General features: G+C 36.0%; 1 protein-coding gene and 1 pseudogene across 3 annotated transcripts; one reads left to right on the top strand and one right to left on the bottom strand.

Moving 5' to 3' along the window:
* Positions 1,311 to 7,366, top strand: LOC109848875 (annotated as a pseudogene).
* LOC109848874 (epoxide hydrolase A-like) lies at positions 4,806 to 18,566 on the bottom strand. 3 transcript variants are annotated; one of them, XM_020418593.1, is made up of 5 exons: positions 18,228 to 18,566; positions 17,663 to 17,845; positions 9,677 to 9,912; positions 7,671 to 7,930; positions 4,806 to 4,926 (listed from the first exon to the last, which is right to left on the bottom strand). In XM_020418593.1, the coding sequence occupies exons 1-4, from the start codon at positions 18,510 to 18,512 to the stop codon at positions 7,684 to 7,686; spliced, it is 951 nt and encodes a 316-aa protein (XP_020274182.1). In that variant the 5' UTR covers positions 18,513 to 18,566; the 3' UTR covers positions 4,806 to 4,926; positions 7,671 to 7,683. The 3 variants fall into 3 exon arrangements, with proteins under 3 accessions (XP_020274182.1, XP_020274181.1, XP_020274179.1); XM_020418592.1 differs by having other exon boundaries at positions 4,836 to 4,931; XM_020418590.1 differs by lacking the exon at positions 4,806 to 4,926 and having other exon boundaries at positions 7,521 to 7,930.

Below are 19,273 nucleotides of genomic sequence, written 5' to 3'. Positions count from 1 at the left end.
CTACTACTTACACGGTGACACTATTCTTCAGAACTTCTGTATCGGCCACCACCGCATATGATTAATGATGTAACTTGGTTCACCCAGGGCTAAGGTTCCCTTGAATGCTCCGTGGTCTAATTCAACTCGCGTGCGAAATTTTAAATTGAGAAGCTATCTTTACCGGGCGTACTTTAATTAGGATTATTTCTAGAGAACTCCAACCTGAATGCAACTAGCGGTGGGCCTAACTAATAGCAGCTAGCTGACTTTTTTCTTCAAGCGTTTGCGGAGGAAGGAGCTAGGGGGCTTGCAACTGTTCACTTCCCTTCTTCTCGTAAATCCAAATGCCCCTTTCCAATGCATGCATCATTTATGTGGGCAACATCTCAAGCAAATGAAGATAGTCCTTACTCCCGAACTAACACTCCCCCAACTACTCTCCTTCAAAACAATTAACTCGATCCGCTTTCTTGCTTTTTTTAATTAATATAAAGGATTCTCCCAGTTGTGACCATCAAATTATCAGAGAACAACACATGCACCTCAGTCCGTAACATTAAATGTACATTCAAAGGATATAAACCCTTAAATCAAGGATGGATCATAAAGTTCAATGATCTATGAGTTAATGTCTTTTGACCACACATTTAGTGTCATGGACCGAGTGGACTGGATACTTTCTCGTTAATTATTCAGTAGACCGTTTTGATCTATTCTAAATTTAATACTTAGCATATTACTAATTTCTATTTTTCAATAGATCACATTGGTCAACCGAAAATAGATGGGTGTTATTGTAAGCAGTGACTTTCAGATTCATTCCATTATTAATGCATAAATAAGATTTTAATCTTTTGATTAGTGCACTTATATATTTAGGCACTCTTTTAAGATTTAAGACTAGGTTTCTTTTTTGCATACAATTATACAATGGAGTAAAGCCACTATATATTTTCTACTGTCTATATATATGTATATATGTATATAGAAATTATCCGCGGAATCTGGCCCATGACATTATTTTAGCAAAATAATATCCACTCTTGAATCCGTTTACAAATGTGTGGTTAATTTATAAACGGTTTTTTATAGAGTGCCCATGGGCACTCTATAAGAAAGGAGAGAGAAAGAGAAATGAATTATGCACAGAAATTAATGCAAATCAGTGTGGCTTATGAGCTATCCATTTCTCTCTATCTCTCTCCTCTTTTATAGAGTGCCCATGCGTACTCTATAGAAAAGCCGATTTATAAATATTGTTTCGACACACCGTTAATACCATAAACAAGATGCGCGGGATACTTTCTCCTTTTTATATAATACTCTTATACTCGTAGCTCATTGCATTGGTGGTGCATCAAATAAATGTGGCCTCGTGAATTACCGAGTCAGTTGAAGTCTTGTGCACTAATCTGAGGATATATATCTTTTTAGTTCAATACTAATGCTATGAACTCAAAGCACTGACCACTTTCTCCTATATATATGCATGCACTTGTTGCAAACAAACTAAAACTAGCTGGTTGCCACTACTTCAAGTAATAAAGAGAAATAAAAATGGAAGGAGAAACCAACCATAGAACCCTCCGAGTGAACGGAATCAACATGCACATAGCTGAGAAAGGAGAAGGCCCCGTAGTTCTGTTGCTTCATGGATTCCCTGAGCTCTGGTACTCTTGGCGCCACCAAATCGCCGGCCTCGCTGAGCGTGGATATCACGTGGTTGCCCCTGATCTCCGAGGTTTTGCAGCATGTCGTTGGCGATCTTGTTGCTCTTGTTCATGCACTTGGTCAGGAACAAGTGAGATTTTTCTCCCTATTTAATTTTCTTTCTTCTTGACAAAGTTAAGGATTGCTTTCAAATGCATCTTTATAGTAATGGGAGAGACCACTTTTTTTTTAAAATCACAATGACCGATTTTTGAAGCGATGACAATGGTTCTTTCCAAATCTAGAACTTACACACTCCCGTGTAAATTGCATTCGTTTTTTTATTTTGCACTCCAGAAAGCAAATCACAATTATCCAATAACGAACAAACGACCGTGATTATAAGTTGACTATTTTTTCGATAAACAAGTCCAAATCCTAGTTATTTTATGAGTATCCTAGATAAGTTCATATATGTACTAATATGACGTAGCATGCATGATAAGTTATTAGAGGAAGCACATCTTTATTTCCCCTAAAATCAATTAAAGACCAGAAACCAAATGGAAACAAGCACGTTTACAAGTCAAAATTAGAACAACATTGATCTTTTTATTGAAGATTGGATTGGTTTTTTGTTGTTACTATTTAAGGTGTTTGTGGTGGGCCATGATTGGGGTGCGATAGCGGCATGGTCAATGTGCACGTTTAGGCCTGATATGGTTCGGGCTCTGGTGAGCCTCAGCGTTGCTTACAGGCCAAGAAACGCGATGAAGAAGCCTGTAGAGACCTTGAGGGCTTTGTACGGGGATGACTACTATGTCTGCACTTTCCAGGTAATTAAAAGTCTCTCTGTACGATGTACGATATATGATATACGCTTGTTTTAGCATCCGAACCTTTGATAATATGGGGATAGGAACACTCACTCTCAGAACCACCCGCATGCAAGTCAGCAGTTCTTATCATCGGGATGGGCGAGCAAATTACAAATTTGTTATCCTATCATGCCTATGCATGAAGAGGAACCCGCCCACTCGCACTTGGGCGGTTACTAAAAAGATTCGGACTCGATAGTATCATACTTCATGCATTTAAGAAGCTTATCTACGGCAAAAACAATGATAAAAAGGAGAATATTTATGTAACATTGTAGCTTATGTTTTGCCTACTTGTACTGAGCTGCATGTTACGAAATAGACTAGGTTTGTGTTTTCCAGCGCCTGCTTTGGTGCCAAATTTTTCAGTTCAATTTTAACGACTAGACCAGTTCTTTTCTGTTCCACCCCTTACCTGGTCCACAACTAAACAGATTTAGCGGGAAAACCCGGTTTCAAGTTCGCCAAACTGACGTATGTTCTTTTGACGGATATAATACTTGAAATTAATTATAAGAAGATGGGAGTGGTAGCTTTCTAGTTCTGCTAAAAAGGATTATTTAATCGTATGGGAATAGAGTTGCAGAGATAAATACCGAAAGAGAAATTATATTTCAATTAGTTTGATTTACAGCATCGTAAGCACGTAGGATACACGCATCCAATTTAACGGGAGCAAAAGCTTCAACCTCAAAAAAACAATTTCACCTCTTCCAGTGAAAGAAATCGTATTCCATTTGAGAGGCATTAGGGGCACACCCTCTACCACACCTCCAACCACATCATCTCTCTCGCTACAGTACACCAGGCCCACATGAGATTTTATTAAATAAAATCTTATGTGGGCCCGGTGCACTGTAGCAAGAGAGATAGTGTGGTTGGAGGTGTGGTAGAGGGTGTGCCTCTTATCATTTCTAATTCCAATTAGGGGCACCCGCTGTGCACCACCTAGTTGGTTAGGCGGGGAAGTTATGACTAGTCAGACGGGGATCAAATCCCCCTTACCACGATGTATGAGGTCGAAATTAAAGAGGGACTCGTTCCTTCGACGTTTACTTGGTCTGCATTAGGTCTGTCTGCAGCGTCGAACTGGAACCGGGGTCTCGACAAGTTTGATCCAAGCGGGATTCGAACTCGATGCTCCTACCAAGAAAGAAACACCCCAGATAGGATGCTCCCACGATGCGAAAAAAAAAATAAAAAATAAAAAATAAAAAATCCACACATTTTCGGCCCCCAAATGGAGCAATATTGTCTGATTTATGGCATCAGGAAAAGAAGAAACTTGGTTCTTCTTCTCAAATGCCATCAATGTGATAAATACTTAGGGGCTGTTTGGTTGGCATTTTTTGCCCTTGTAAAGCTGCCAAAACTGACAAAAGCTGTCAGTTTTGACAGCTTTACTTGCAAAAACGCTCAAAAATGGACGTTTTTGCAAGTAAAGCTGCCAAAACTGACAGCTTTTGTCAGTTTTAGCAGCTTTACAAGGGCAAAAAATGCCAACCAAACAGCCCCTTAGAAACTTCACCACCTACAGTCTTTATCCCCGTCAACAGTAAAATGGAGATCGAGCCCACTGAAGAAAAAAGTCCACAGACGCTGCAGGAACTTATAGATAAAACACCAAATCAAACAAACCAAGCATCTGATAGTTGTCTATCAAAATATTGCACAACCGTCTGCGACTACTCAGCTACAATCAGACACCCATGATGTAATTAAAAAGAGACCCTAACATCTGGGTATCTGCAAAGGTAACCTTGAAATTAGTGATTATAGGGGTAAACCCAAAGAAGATGATGATGAAGAAGAACAAGGAGGGGAGAAAACAGACTTTCGGATCATCAGCGTAATTACAATTAGTAATCTCACGATTACCTACACAAACAGTCAGACCCTAGAATCACCTGTATAATTACACCATACTTCAAGGCATCTAGATGAAATTAATCCATTTTCATATGTGCTCATGCTTCCTTCATTCCGACATAAATGGTCAGAATGTACAGACCCATAACAAACTTCATGAATTTTGGTTCAGATAAAATTTTAAAAATATCATGAACTATCATAATTTTGCACAAAAGCACTATAAACTATTTTTATTAGAGAAAACATCACATACTGTCAGAAAATTATCTGAAAGAATATATAGCTGAAAGAAAACATGAAAAATATTCAGGAACCAGGACGAACCGAATCTGAATTTGCACGAATTGGCACTTCGAGGGTGATTAAGAAGTTCTTAACTTATCATGAACCAGCACCACCTATGGTAGCCAAAAAAGAAGGATTTGCAGCTGAGCCTCATAAAGATATAAGCCTCCCAGATTGGCTAAGTGAAGAGGACATCAATTACTTCACGAGCAAATTTGAGAAGTCCGGATTCACTGGGGGATTGAACTACTACAGAGCTCTGGACTTGTAAGTATTAGGAGTTCTATGTTAGTCTTTATACAGGGTTATTGGTGTTACGAATTATGCATATTTTCATATTAGTCCCTTAAAATAGTTTGTCTGGTTGTGTCAAAGCACTAATTCTGCAGAAGTATCTTATTATTTGGATCAAGAATGACATAAGAAAAATTTCTAGGTACAATGCTAATTAAAATCTTGGGATGTAGTTCTCCTTCAATAACCTAAGCGCATAAGAGAGTGAGATAAAAGAGAACATTGAGAACCAGTAAAGCAAAAATGAACATGAGTACTTGAAGACATGTTTAGTATATTTTTGCATTATTTACTTTGATAGCTATTCTCATCCTCTTCCCTTTCTAGCTATTAGTTATATCCTTTAACTTTTTAATGACGTTTCTGCATAATTGGAGGTTTGTGATATTTTAGGTTAATTTGATAAACCACCTGTGGCATCGCTATTTTGAACTTATTATCCCTCTAGGTTTATTTTTGTTGACAGATCCCCTACGTGAAAATTTGTTGACTCCTTCAGAAAGAGTAATTTGTTTTTTGATAGATAAACCACTTGAGGGTAAAAGAGTCAAAAAGATTTCACTTGATGGGTTGATCTGCTAAAACAGAACTACAAAGGTAGTAAGTTCAAAACAACAATGCTACAGGGAGACTACCTGAAACCAACCCTAATAATTTTTATTTAATAAAAACATTTCATGTTTTGTGGGAAACCCATAATATTCACAGTACTTCTCTAAATTTACTCTTTGCAATACTATTGTAGAAAACCTTTTTCCATGAGTCCAGGTTCTCGTACAGTCTTTATTGTAGAGAAGGCATACAATTGGTTACTTGGGTTAAGACAATTGGTTTATCCCAGTGGGCGACACAATTAAAAGATTGTTATATAATTTAGGTAAACAATATCATTCATGGGGTCCATTGACTTAGAAGATTTGATCCGTGAATTGTAGAGGTTCTCTACAACAACTAAGAATGTAGAGGATCTCTAGGCTTTTTGTATATGATAAACTTTATGCTTTGACTTGTGCTAATCTATTTGCAGGAACTGGGAGCTGAGTGCTCCATGGACTGGAGTGCAAATAAAAGTACCAGTCAAGTTTATCGTCGGAGATTTGGACCTAACTTATCAGGTGCCAGGAGTTCAGGACTACATACACAAGGGAGGTTTCAAGAGAGATGTTCCATTTCTTCAGGATGTGGTGGTTATAGAAGGAGCCGGTCATTTTGTAACCCAGGAGAAGCCACATGAGATCACTGATCACATCTTTGAGTTCATTAGCAAGTTCTAATCTAGGTTCATTCTTCCAGTTATTCAGTTAATTATTCACTTGAGCCTTGTCGAGTGTTTCTAATCTTTGATTATGGTGATTAATGTTCCTAAATGGAGCCATGCATCCTACGCCACAACTGATTATGACATTTTAGTTATCACCTACTATAGTCCTTTTTTCCCTTGCTCTTGTTTCAAAGATCTAAAAGTAAATTTCGGTGGAATAGTGTTAAATGCTTTCGTTCATCCACTATGACAATCATGTTTTAGTTAATGTTACAACATTTTGACCGTTATAATATATTGAATTTTACACATTAGTTAGGTATGACTCTGTTTATAGATTTGAGATGGACTTCATAACTAAATTATAGTTTTATAATATAAGTATTAGAATATTATTTAATTACCATACCAACGGAAAGTAATATACTTTTTGAGGTTTTACATTTGTGAACCTATATGAAATCATACCATACTCAATAGTGGCACTTATATTTGAGCAATCTAAGAACTTACGGAAGACTATAATCTCTCTTCTTCACTTTCCCATTTGACCAGTTGTCCAATTCCTCTAGAAAATACGCTTCTGAAGCGTCAATGTTAGGAAAAACTTAATTGATAAATTCAATTAATAACATCCTTCGGTCAGGATCCCACAAAAATTGTCCCATTTACGATGGCTTAAAAGAATTTCTCTCCCACAGTTATGTTTTCAATTTAGGACTAATCCATAAGAGTCAGTTTTATCGAATCATATTCTAAGCATCATAATGGAGTTCCCTTTCTCTTTACTACTGGATCCACACTAGCAAGGAAATAGTGTCTAATTTGAAAAAGAAGGATATATCAAGAGCGTAACACCCATGAAATGAAGAGTAAAACAGAAGTGTAATTTGATAGTCCTAGTTTGTTTTCAATCATGGATGCTTATGACATTTACCAAACATATCACTTAAAGATTAGTCGAGAGAATGTTATGTGAAGGATGAATATCCAAATGTGATGTCATGAGGGGTTACTATTTTACATCTAACATTATGAGAAACTTGTACATAAATAACAGATTTATTAGGAGCTTGTCCTCTAATTCCTTCTTTTCCCCTTAATTCCTCAAGACATAACGATAATCCAACAAACTTCCCTCAACTTTGTGCTTTGTCCTTACACAGTCCCCTCAATATCACCTAATTGCTTATTTGCTAATAACAATGAAACTCCATATCCCTTCATAAGGTCGTATGGATCAACTCTTCAGAAAATATTCACCGAGTTTGCTATAGAGTGGTTTTATTGGGAAGCAATTTAACAACTCTAGGAGCTGGTTAAGATTTCATAACTTTAGAAGGTACATGTTACTAACAAGTTTGCAGTCAGTAAAGTGTACACAGATTCGGTTTTAACTGGAATTTGCAGGCATATTAACTTGCTACAGATATCTATTACAAACTTACTTTTCTGAGGAAGTTAGAACTTGCGGATGAAGTCGTATATGTGATCAGAGATCTCATTTGGTCTTTCCTGGTTGATGAAGTGACCTACTCCTTTCATCACAACTACATCCTGTAGGAATGGAACATCTCTTTTGAAGCCACCTTTGTGTATGTAATCTTTGACATTCCCGGTGTTGTAAGTGAGGTCCAGATCCCCAACTATGAACTTGACTGGTACTTGTATCTTGACCCCAGTCCACGGTGCTGTGAGCTCCCAGTTCCTGCAAAGTTCAACAAGGCTCATATTGAGTTCCATCTTCCAAGTAGTAAAATCATTTAACCCAAAATATTAAGCTTAAGTAGAGAGTCATTCATGTGGGATTCTGTGAGCTACATGGAAGTAGAACACTGTGGCAAATAAATATGTTTTAATTTGATAATGATGATGTTTGATATCAGAACCTCTTGAGAACCACTTATCCAAAAGCTTAATCCGATTTGTTGTGGTGGTTACCAATGTCCATCCAAATAGCAGTTCACACTTTGAATCACTTTTGCATAATAAAATCCCTAATAATTCAGTGTCATCACATCTTTCATGGAAACCAATAAGGACAAATTCTTTATTCCCAGATACAGAAACTCAGTAGTATTCTAACCATTGATTCCTTTTGGTGCAGCTCTTTGTGATAATCCGTGCACTGGTCAATTAAAATGCTCTGTGATTAGCAGCCTTTGAATTAAAATTTAAGTGCCAATAGTACAGTGCAGAGTAAGCTCACAAGGTAATTGACAGAGATGATTTGATTTACTCTCTTCAAAGTTCAAACAGAACCAATAAAAGGCGACTTTTTAAATATGCAACAAGAAAGGAAACCATTAGGATTAACTGCTTCAAAGCTCAATAACAAGAAACTAAATAATTTACAAATTTTCAGTCCAATTGAAAGTTCCATCACATCCAATAACCTTCGTAATGTTTCCGACATGTACTCGCTAAAAGAATTAATTAATGCTGCGTCAATTTAGAAAAAAAAGTTGCACACAACAAAATCTCTGGCTAAGGTCTATCCACAACAACAAAAAAAAATAAAAAAAGATCTCTGGCTAAATTCATAATCATTTTCTGATTAAGGTAAACTCTTCTAAGTTCTAATTAGTGATATTTACCCTTATGCCTGATTAAAATGTTCAACCAACTTCAGTATGAATTTGACATGCTAGTAGTGCAGTTAAAGGCTGTCCTAACTTTAACTCGTCAGTGTCCAAAAAACAAACCAACAACAGCTGACTTGGCTTCAAACACGTGATAACAATAAGTAACATTAGGATTACCAGCTTTATCTCAATAATCATGGTCTGGAAGCAATTTCCCTAGGAAGTAAATTAAGGACTTTAAGGAATAGTGAAACTAATTGACTAAAATGATTGGGAGGAACCGGAAAAGGAGGAAAAGTATATGAATTAAATATAGAATAACAGAATAAAAGAAGCCAGCAAAAGACTAACAACTATCAACTAATATTTTAGAAATATTACATGAGTCGTTTACTGATGAGAGATGAATAAAAAATTCTATGGGAAGATTTCGAGTGCTCCAACACCCACCAGTTGGGAGGTCTAAGATCCCAACAGCCAGGATATTAATAAATTGGTGGAACTTTGCAGTTGAACCCCATGAAAAGTGTTCTGCATGATTTGTACTCTCTAATGACAATCCATGAATGACTATATTCATATTCATAGTTAGTTTACGACAGTGATTTTGTTGAATTCAACAAAATTAACTGTTATATTAACGAACCGTGTTTTGGGGAATGATTATGAGAAGTATCTAGAAAACTAGTAATCTAGGACTTTCCCACAAATTTGGAGAAAGGATCACACTGTGGAACCATGAAATAAATAACTAGAGATAAAAAATAACAATTTAATCCAGGAAACTGGATGCTCTTTATATGCATAAATTGGGTATATTTCATGTCTAACATAGAATTTCTAAAGAAAATCAAGAAGAAAGAAGATACCGGTTCATATTACGATAGTAATTTAATCCTCCGGTGAAACCTGATTTATCAAATTTGCTGACAAAATAATGGATGTCTTCTTCAGTTAGCCAAGGGGGCAACTCTTCAACAGGTGATTCTCTGAATCCTTTTATCTTTGATCCTGTAAGAGGAGCTGGTTCACGATACGTTAAGATGGAATTCACTAACAACTTAATATCCATCCGAGCAAACTCAGCTTCTACCTGCCCAGGTTCCTGTAACAGATTAATTCATAATCCAGTGAGATAGGTCAAAAGAGAAAACACAAGAACCGACTGTAGAACTTCATCATGATAGAATAATTTAAATGTTACAAACTAGGAGTTTTGAGGTATTGATCCCTCAAAACTTAAGTTAGGTTCCGAAACTCATTATTACGAGAATAATCCTCCAAATCTCATTAATTACACCAAATAGATCCCTCTAATTTAAATATGTTAACCCAAAAACTCACTAACGGATGTTACTTTCCCACAAATTCCTGTTATGTCCTTCCACAACCCCTCCTAACAATTATATTGTGATGTCTCTCCCCAAAACCCATTAAAACCACACTTTTCGTTCACACAACTCATTCTTCTCTCTAAATTCTCTGACTCTAAGCATTTTCTTCAGATTAGTTGTGTTCTTAAACATGTCAGTAATTTGAAGTTATAATGTCCCCTTAACTCCGGTTGGTAACACATTAATAGGTATTAAGGGTCAGATTGGTACTGTTGGAGCTTATAATAAGCTATTTATATAAGTAGCTTATAAAAACAAATTATGTAAGCTACTGAAAATAGTCGTTTAGTAATCATATATCAAAAATTTGAAGGTGTTTGGCTAAACTGTGCTTGAAGATCAATGTCAAAAGACAAAGGTCATATATGTTATATAAACTGAAAAAATACAGATGTTGCTTTTAAAAGCATTCTGATGTTGCTTCTAAAAGCACCTCCTTAAAAGCAGAAGCAATTTCAATAAGTATGCAAAAGAAAACTTTATCAAACATCATTCTTAACTGATTCTCAATAAATAAGCAGAAGCATTAAAAAAGGCAATATCAAACTGGCCCCAACTCCAACCAAGTCAAAATGCAATGGAAATACCTCATGTGTCCTGATATGGTGCAACTAATAAGCGTTTGGGGGTCTTTCTTATAATAAAGAGTTCTTATAATAAAGAGTTGACCTATTTTTGGTTTATCTTTGATTTTAAACCCAAATTTTTATTAGGTTTTATTTTTGAACCCACCCACTTCCAAGTTCGCTATTAAATCATCGAATATATTTATTTTTAAACGTAGGAACCTATACCAAAGGTATTAATAAGATTTAGCTTCTCTCCAATTAGATGTTAATTAGATAGGGTCCAATTACTCTAATCCTTATCGTTTATCTCAAATTCAAACGACAAAATAATACAATATAGGATTACCATAATTAAACTAGTGCTTCTTAACAACACCATGCTGGATTTGGTAGACATTATTTAATTTATGATAAAATCAAATGTTTCTAAAAACTTAAAAATCCCCTTTATCCCTCTAATTAGATGATGCTCTCTTCAATTAGCTAGTAAACATACGCGCCAAAATTATTTTCAGCATCAATATTTCCTTCAACCCTTTGATTTTTCTCCGACATTGGCTTTTTCTTCAACCCTAGGCCTACTATTTCTTCTCTCTAATTCTTCCCCAGCAACAATGAGATTTGTAGTTATGAGCTCTCGGTTATTTTCAGCCTTCATAAATTTTCATTGGTGTGGGCATTTCCATGTTGCTTCATACAACATGCTTTTAGGAGATGATTTGTTTGAAGATAATAAGTAGTTACAAACTAGAGGTAAATGTATATACCAATTTAGGGGGCAATTGGACCCTCTGAAAATTTTCACATTGGCATTTAAAGCCTTCAATTGCTTACAATCTGCCCCTATAAATTTTAACAATTTACACTCTAACCTTTATATAACCACAAAAGAAATTAGTAGTCTTTTGCATTACTCCATTTAAATCTCAAACAACCTGGACAAATGGCCGAAACACTAAGTAGCACAATCATAATCTTCATATTTTAGAAACATGTCATATGATGCGTTTACACGATAGATACCGGAGACAATTCATTTGGCAGATTATTCTGTAATAGATCTCAAGCTACTCATGGATGTATGACTAAGCAAAATGGTGGAAAAGAAAGTGTTGATTATACTCATTTGACTTTGAAGAGCTATCTTCAAAGTAAAAGGATAAATGTGTAATTTGATAGATCACGAGGCAACAAACTTATTAATGTACTTCCGATGACAAAGAGCACATGATCCATCATTTTATTAAGATATCCAGTTAGATTAAAATATTCAGTTAGATGAAGTAGAGCAGATAAAAAATATATTTTGAGCCGACTCTAAAATATTATTAACAATTCTTTTTTTCAGTGAAGTGATTATGTTTGATGCAATATACAACACCAATAAAGAGTATATACCTTTTGGTGTATTTGTAGGATCAACCACTAGAGGAGCACAATTATTTTTGGTGCAACATTAAAATCTTATGGATTGTTGAATCTTTCAAGTGACTTTTTAAAACAGTCTTGGAGGCTCATAAGAAATAGATGCTCAAACTATCTTCACTGACCAAGATCGTGTCATGCTAAAAGCATTATCTAAGGTAATGCCAGAAATTGATCATGCTTAGTGTGATCGACATATAATGCTAAACAGTTCGAAGCATTTAAGAAAATTAATGCAAAATTGCTCTAGCTATCTTACATAATTCAGTACATGCATGTACAAGTATGTAGAAAAAAGATCAATTTGAAGGTGCTTGGAGAAACATGTTTGCCTAATACAATGTTGTTAGATAATATATAGCGAAATGGCATACATGAGCTGAAGGAGAAATGGGCAAAAGCATATATGAATATGCATTTTAAGTTTTTAACATAGGGATGAGTATTACACAGCTTAGTGAAAGCTTGAACAAAGACCTGAAAAGTTAATAGAGCATTAACTTTGATGTAGTATGATTTTTCAAGCACTTTGAAAGAGCAGTGGCTGACAAGAGCAACCATGTGATTAAGATAAAATATGAGTCCAGATAAAAGCTTTCCAAATTAAATAACAAAAGCTCACTGATTTAAATCAGGCATATTGCATCTATGCGTAATTCATATTTGAAGAATTTCAAAACGAATAGAAAATTTGTCACTCACAGCATTTTTGAAGTATCACAATGAAAATGAACAAGATTATTATTCTACAGTGAAATATATTTTATTATAAAAAATATGTTTTATATTTGTGGTCCTTTGTTTAGTACCGAGGTATTCAATCAATTTCTAGGCACTTTTAACCTTTTATCTTGAATAGATTTTCTGTCTTACTGAGGAAATTTTTTTAATAGTTTTTGAGTTCTATTAGACAGACTATTATCTGTCATGTTATTTTTCATGTTAATTGATATAGGGTCAAGGGTGGGCAGTGTACCGGGTTCGGCCCATAGGCCCGCCTGTTCAACCCGCACTTGGGCCCAACCTGAAACTGCAGGAAGCAGGGTATGCTGCCCCGCAGCTACATGCGGGCTAGGAGGTCACTAGGCCGCACAAAGCCCAACGAGCGGACTAGCTTGCATATGACGGGGTTTTTTTTTTTTTTTGGGAATAAGTTATGTGTATTCACGGGAGCTCAATCAAAATTTAAATGGAGCCTTAAAGCCTCAATTATTGAGGCTACCTCATAGCCGAGGGAGTTCCCAAGAGGGGATCACCCCCTCAAAAGCCACATTTGAGGAGAGAGCTTTCCTCATAATAAGCTACAAATGTGGCTCTTAAGGGGGAAATTCCCTCTTGGGAACTCCCCTAACAGGAGTATTTGACTATAAAAAAAAATTTCCCCTGTTCCCTATCATTCTCACTTCTATGTCCACTGGAATTGTTAGACTATTTTAAATCGCCCGACGGCCTCGCAACTTCAATTTTCCTCCTCCGTTTCCCTATAAGTACCCCCTCAATCTTTCATCTTCTTGCACAGCTAGCTCTAGCTGCAACAAATATTTTATTTCTCTCATAATCTCATATAAACACAATCTTCTAATTATGCTCTTATACTCATTTACTGACTCATAATCTTCCAAATGGATCCCTATAGCTACGTCTTATCCTCATGACAATACTTTCTACATTCTCCTTTTTCCGTCGGTCACTCTACTTCTAGTGTTAGTGGTAGCGGTCACTCACCTTATTACTCACACAGTTCTATTCTTCTAATGTAGGCAATCACTCTACTTTTGGTTTCAGCTAGTTAATTACATATAATTTATAAATGTTAACCAATGCGTAAAAACTGTTTACAAAATAAAAAAAGAAAATTAAAAAATTGGGTCAGGCGAACCGGTTCGTGTCATAGCTCGCCCTTCATGTTCGCAGATTTTTGAGTGGACTGGGCTGAGTCTAGGCCAAGGAACAAGTAGCCAAACACAGCTCACTTGTCCCGTTGCGGGAAGAGGGCTAGCTTGTCCCGCCACAAGACCTGCACAAGTTGGCTCGCGAAACGAGTCATCTCATCCCGTTGCACACCCTTAATTAGGATGGAATTATCCTCATTATAGTATCAATTAGAAAAGAATTCTTCTTACAAATCTTTTTCATATCAAGAATACTAACAATTTTTGTTCTAATATATATCAATAATTTTTTTTTCATTTGTACATGTAGTTGCAGTTTATGTATTTAAACCTTTGTTGAGCAATGACTCTTAATTTACTATCAAATTCTTTTATATCAAGAAAGCAAAAAAAATCCAAAATCGCCTATTTTTTCAATAATATATGTAGTTTATGTATTTGAAACTTGCTTCATAAACTCCTCCTAATTTATTGTTTATGTATGGTTTAACTTGATTAACTAATTGATTGTTTGAATTGATTTTTACGAAACCATATGTATGTGGTTGTAGTTTGTTTTATGAAAGTGGAGAGTTTAAAGTTAATAGTCATCATTGTAAACAAGTGATTGCATGTAATTGCAAGAAGTACGAGACATATGGAATTCTATATTGTCATGCTTTAAATGTTCTTGATCTGATTTCAAAAAGATGGACCAGAAAAGCAAGACATATGGTTATTACATGCAATAGCGGGCATAAAAGTACACGAAGATGCCAAGTTGGATGCTACTGGACATCATCAATATCTTCTTTCTAAATTAAGTTTGATTAGTTGCACGAACTGCAGATGATGAAGAAGCATTTGGTTAAGTGACCAAGGTGACAAATGACTTGAGTGTGCAAGTGGAAGATATTTGAAGTGAAATATCTATGGTTAGAATAAAGTCAAACATAGATCAAATGCCTGAAGTTGAATCGTTAGCTGAAAATGTGAAGGGGTTGAAAAAGAAAATAGAAAGAAAATGTTCAAAAGAGCCTAGAAGTTGGGTTGAGACCTTACTAAAGAAGAGATCCAAGAGAATAAAAAGGTCAACTGACAAAAACTCTAAAGTCAATGCATTTAAAAGTAATTTCATATTTGATCTTAACCGGTCAAATTCAAGTTTGTAAAGCTTTACACTGTATATGTATTTATTTGTTTTATTTATTTAAATGATACATATATCATGCGGTATAAAAGTCAAGTTGCTATCAATCAATGTTTTAAAAAGCCTTAACCTAGCCTGCCTAGGTGGCGGCCTAGGACTAGACGGTACCTAGGTTGCCTGCTTAGCGCCTAACGCCTAGGTAGTTTTTAGATTGCCACATGGATTTCAAAAGCGCCTAGGGAAGCATGGGCTTCTTACGTGGTTTGTACTCTTTAGACCTTGATCGTAATTTCCTCCATTGCAGCCTCTACGTCCTCCAACCTCCTCCAAACTCCTCTAACTTTCAACTATGAACACCTCTACTCCGACATTCAATAAAACCTCCTTCTCCACCACTTAACGAAGAAAGAAATCTACCTAAGCATCAGCCCAACATCCAAGCTTTCTATAATATTGGCATTTACTATCAATTATTTTAATTAAGAAATAAAAAATAGGAAAACAACCTAGACCCCCGCCTTGGCTCCCTCCTAGGTGCGTAGGAGGTAGGAATCGGGTCAAACACTAGACCGCCTAGCGTTTTCTGTAACATTGCTATCATTGTAATTAATTGTTTTGTTCAACATAATACTCATCATGCAAATCAAGTAACTATACATATAATTATAAAGTAATCACTATTGTCTTTAAGAAACATCATTATTCTTAAACTAATTTGATTTTCTACATCACTTGTACAGAATTTTGAATACAAATTAGTAGATTAAAGATCCGTGATGACTCCTTAATCCTAGAAAGCCAATCTAGTTTTGCTAACTTCTTAATGGCAATTTCAAACTACAATTTAAAATTCTCATTTTTAATATAGATTATCAATTTGGATTAAAAATTTATCTTATGAAATGCTTTTACAAGGTCACTTTGATAATGACATATTTCAAATCTCGCATTCGCCTACCATTGCAAAGTTTCCCAAATGAGTTCTTCATGATTATTTTTGTTGCAATTCATGCTTGATTTCTACTTCTAATATGAGAAGTTCAAGATTATTCCTTTCTTTTGTAATACATTATTATAAGTATTTTCGATTCACAAGTGAATTAATATTATTGAAACTTAGGACATGAATAGGTTGCATATATTGTAACTAAACTGGAGAATAGGACTTTCAAAACCTATATGTTGATCATTATTCTCTCATTTGATATCGTCATTTTTTGCCAAAATTTTTCCTCGTGATGGGCTGTGTCAAGTTGCCAAGAGACAATATAAATAGTGTTGCAAGCATGACAAAGATTTGCTTTTGCTACTCTCTTAATATTATATGAGTAGTATGTTTAGATTGCTAATGCTTTCCAGTGTAGAGATGATTGAGTGTTAAGTGATTTAAAATATTATAAAGCTATATAAATTGTTTTATGCTTGAGCTGGATGACGAACACATTATGTTACTTTCATCAATAGCAATATATATTCTATTGACCTACTTCTTTGAGACAGGATTTAATTATACATCAGGTTCAACAAGATAATATTCCCAAGTGTCTTCATGACTGACCATAAGATAATTATATGCATTGCTTGTTCTCACAATAATAGGATTTAAATTGTAGGTTTTCCTGGAACATGCTCAATGTTAGATCTTTTGCATGATCACATGACAGAAGATTATTGGCTACTGCTAGTTTAGACGACACAACTACTATACAGGAGCATGTAGGCGGTGATAATGATTGCTCTCTACATTGGAGGTATAAATTTGAGCCATTCGTTTTTGCAGTTCTGATACCATAATCAACTTGCTATTAGTTCTGTTTGATCTAACAATGGTCGCAACTAAACAACTTATAAAAACATATATGTTTCCTTTGATAAGGTCATGAAAACTAAAGGCTTTAGAAATTAAATTCGAAATGGAAGAGGAAGTTGTTTATCTGACAACTAACTGGAGAGTTATTTTCTACTTTTTTAATTTTAAGTAATATCCACCAAATCCACCATGGTATTTTTAAAAAGCACTAGTTTAATTGTGATAGTCCTAGACAGCATTATCTTGCCCTTTGAATTTGAGACAAACTGTGAGGATGAGAGTGATTGGACCTTCTCCAATTTACTCACTGGACAGGATCTAATGCAGATTAACACAATGTATACCATCTAAAAACTTCAAATGCCCAACTTATTCTCCGTCCCCTTCATTCTTTTCACCCACTGCCCTCCAATCCACCCATTCACCCTGTCCCCTCTTCTGCCTCACCCACCAAGCTTCCCCCATATTTCCTCCTCAAATGCCAATCACGCTCCACAGCTAACCTCAATCCATAACAACTATATCACTTTGTCGGTCAATTAACTTATAAAAATTTAACCCACACGCTGGTAAAATCTTTAAAGTTTCACTATTTAAGAGAAAAAAAATAGAAATAATTTGCAAAGCAAGCCATACCTGAAACATACAAATGTAGTGATCATCACCAAGAAGAGCCCTAATCGAATCAACGGGCTTCCACTTTGGATGCCGAGGACTAAACACCACGCTCATGTTCACCAGTGCCTTCACCCTGTCCGGCCTCAACATGCACAGATTCCACGCCACTGTCGCTCCCCAATCATGGCCCACAACAAACACCTACAGCATAAATAAATAAATAAAAATCACTTTTTTATCAAATTAAGCAATAAGTCCTCCAAAGCCGCAATATTCGCCGACTAACTCCAAGTTAGACGCAATTTACTCCTCAATTCTACCACATTGATTTAAAATGTCCCGAAAAGTAAGAAAATAAATATATTTCTAGAATATTCCTAAGTTTTTTATTAGTTGTTTGACTAAAATTTTCCCCCTCCACAGTAGAAATACAAGCGAGCTTGGCCTATTGTTAATTTAATGGGTAGAATTGAAAGTAAATTAGCAAATACCTAAAACTGACAATAAACTTGCAAATATGATATGACCATCAACTAACTCTAGAGAACTCAGCAGGATGATCAGATTTGATCAAAATCAGTACCTTATCTTGGCCCAGGGAGTCGATTAGGGCAACGAGATCGCCGACGATATGAAGGATGGAATAAGATCGAGGATGCAGCGAGGGGCGTCGGAGGTCGCCGTAGCCTCGGAGGTCGGGGGCGACGGCGCGAAAACCGAGGGAAGATAGGGAGAGGATCTGGTGGCGCCAAGAGTACCAGAGCTCAGGGAAGCCGTGGATTAGGAGGACCACCGGCCCCTCCCCTTTCTCCGCCACGTGGAGGTTGACGCCGTTGACTGCTACTCTTCGGTGAGTGATTGTTTCCATTGATGGGGTTCAGGGTTTCTATTTTGGGTTGGGTGGGGTTGGGGCGGGGTTTGGTCTCGAGAGTGGGAGGGGATTGATTTGTTTGGCCAGGCGTCCGTTTGGGCTTCGACCCAGACCCGGCCAGTTGTCCTGACTGGACCCGCTTGGGCTCGGATCAGGCCCGGGCCCAGGCTCAAAAATAGCCCGGACAAACCAGATTGACTAGGCTCTGGGCCTGGGTTCGAATTATATTGGTGAAGCTCAATTTGGGCTTAGCCCGACTCCGTCCGATTATTAAATTTATATATATTATTTATACATGATTATATTATGATGTGGTCATTAATGTATACTTATATATACTAGTTGAGATGCACGTGCAATGCATGTGGTTAAATATCATGATTATTTAAATTGATAAAAATAGAATAAAATTTTATTTTTTTTTGGGATTGATTATCAACTCAATAATCTCTCTCTCAAATAAAATATTGTCATTGTTTCCTTCAACCTAGAGTATGACCACGTGATCTATTATTTGTGAGTTATAAACACGTTGATCTAGTATAACATCTATGTTTGTTAGTGTCTTGAAGTCTTCAAAAGATGAATGATCATTCAATTCTCAAAGGAATTTTGCATATGAATTTACTTACAATATGTCCATTAAACTTTTAGTTGTAACTTGACTCATATTCATATTAACTTTTAATTGTGGTTTCACTCATATTTACATTATCTAATATTCTCATTCAATTTTATAGCTCATTCTCTGAACCATA

Source organism: Asparagus officinalis, chromosome 7 (genome assembly GCF_001876935.1).
Source record: "Asparagus officinalis chromosome 7, Aspof.V1, whole genome shotgun sequence".
Taxonomy (NCBI): domain Eukaryota; kingdom Viridiplantae; phylum Streptophyta; class Magnoliopsida; order Asparagales; family Asparagaceae; genus Asparagus; species Asparagus officinalis.
Note: the sequence above shows the minus strand (reverse complement) of the source record. Positions and strands in the feature narration are given on the sequence as shown.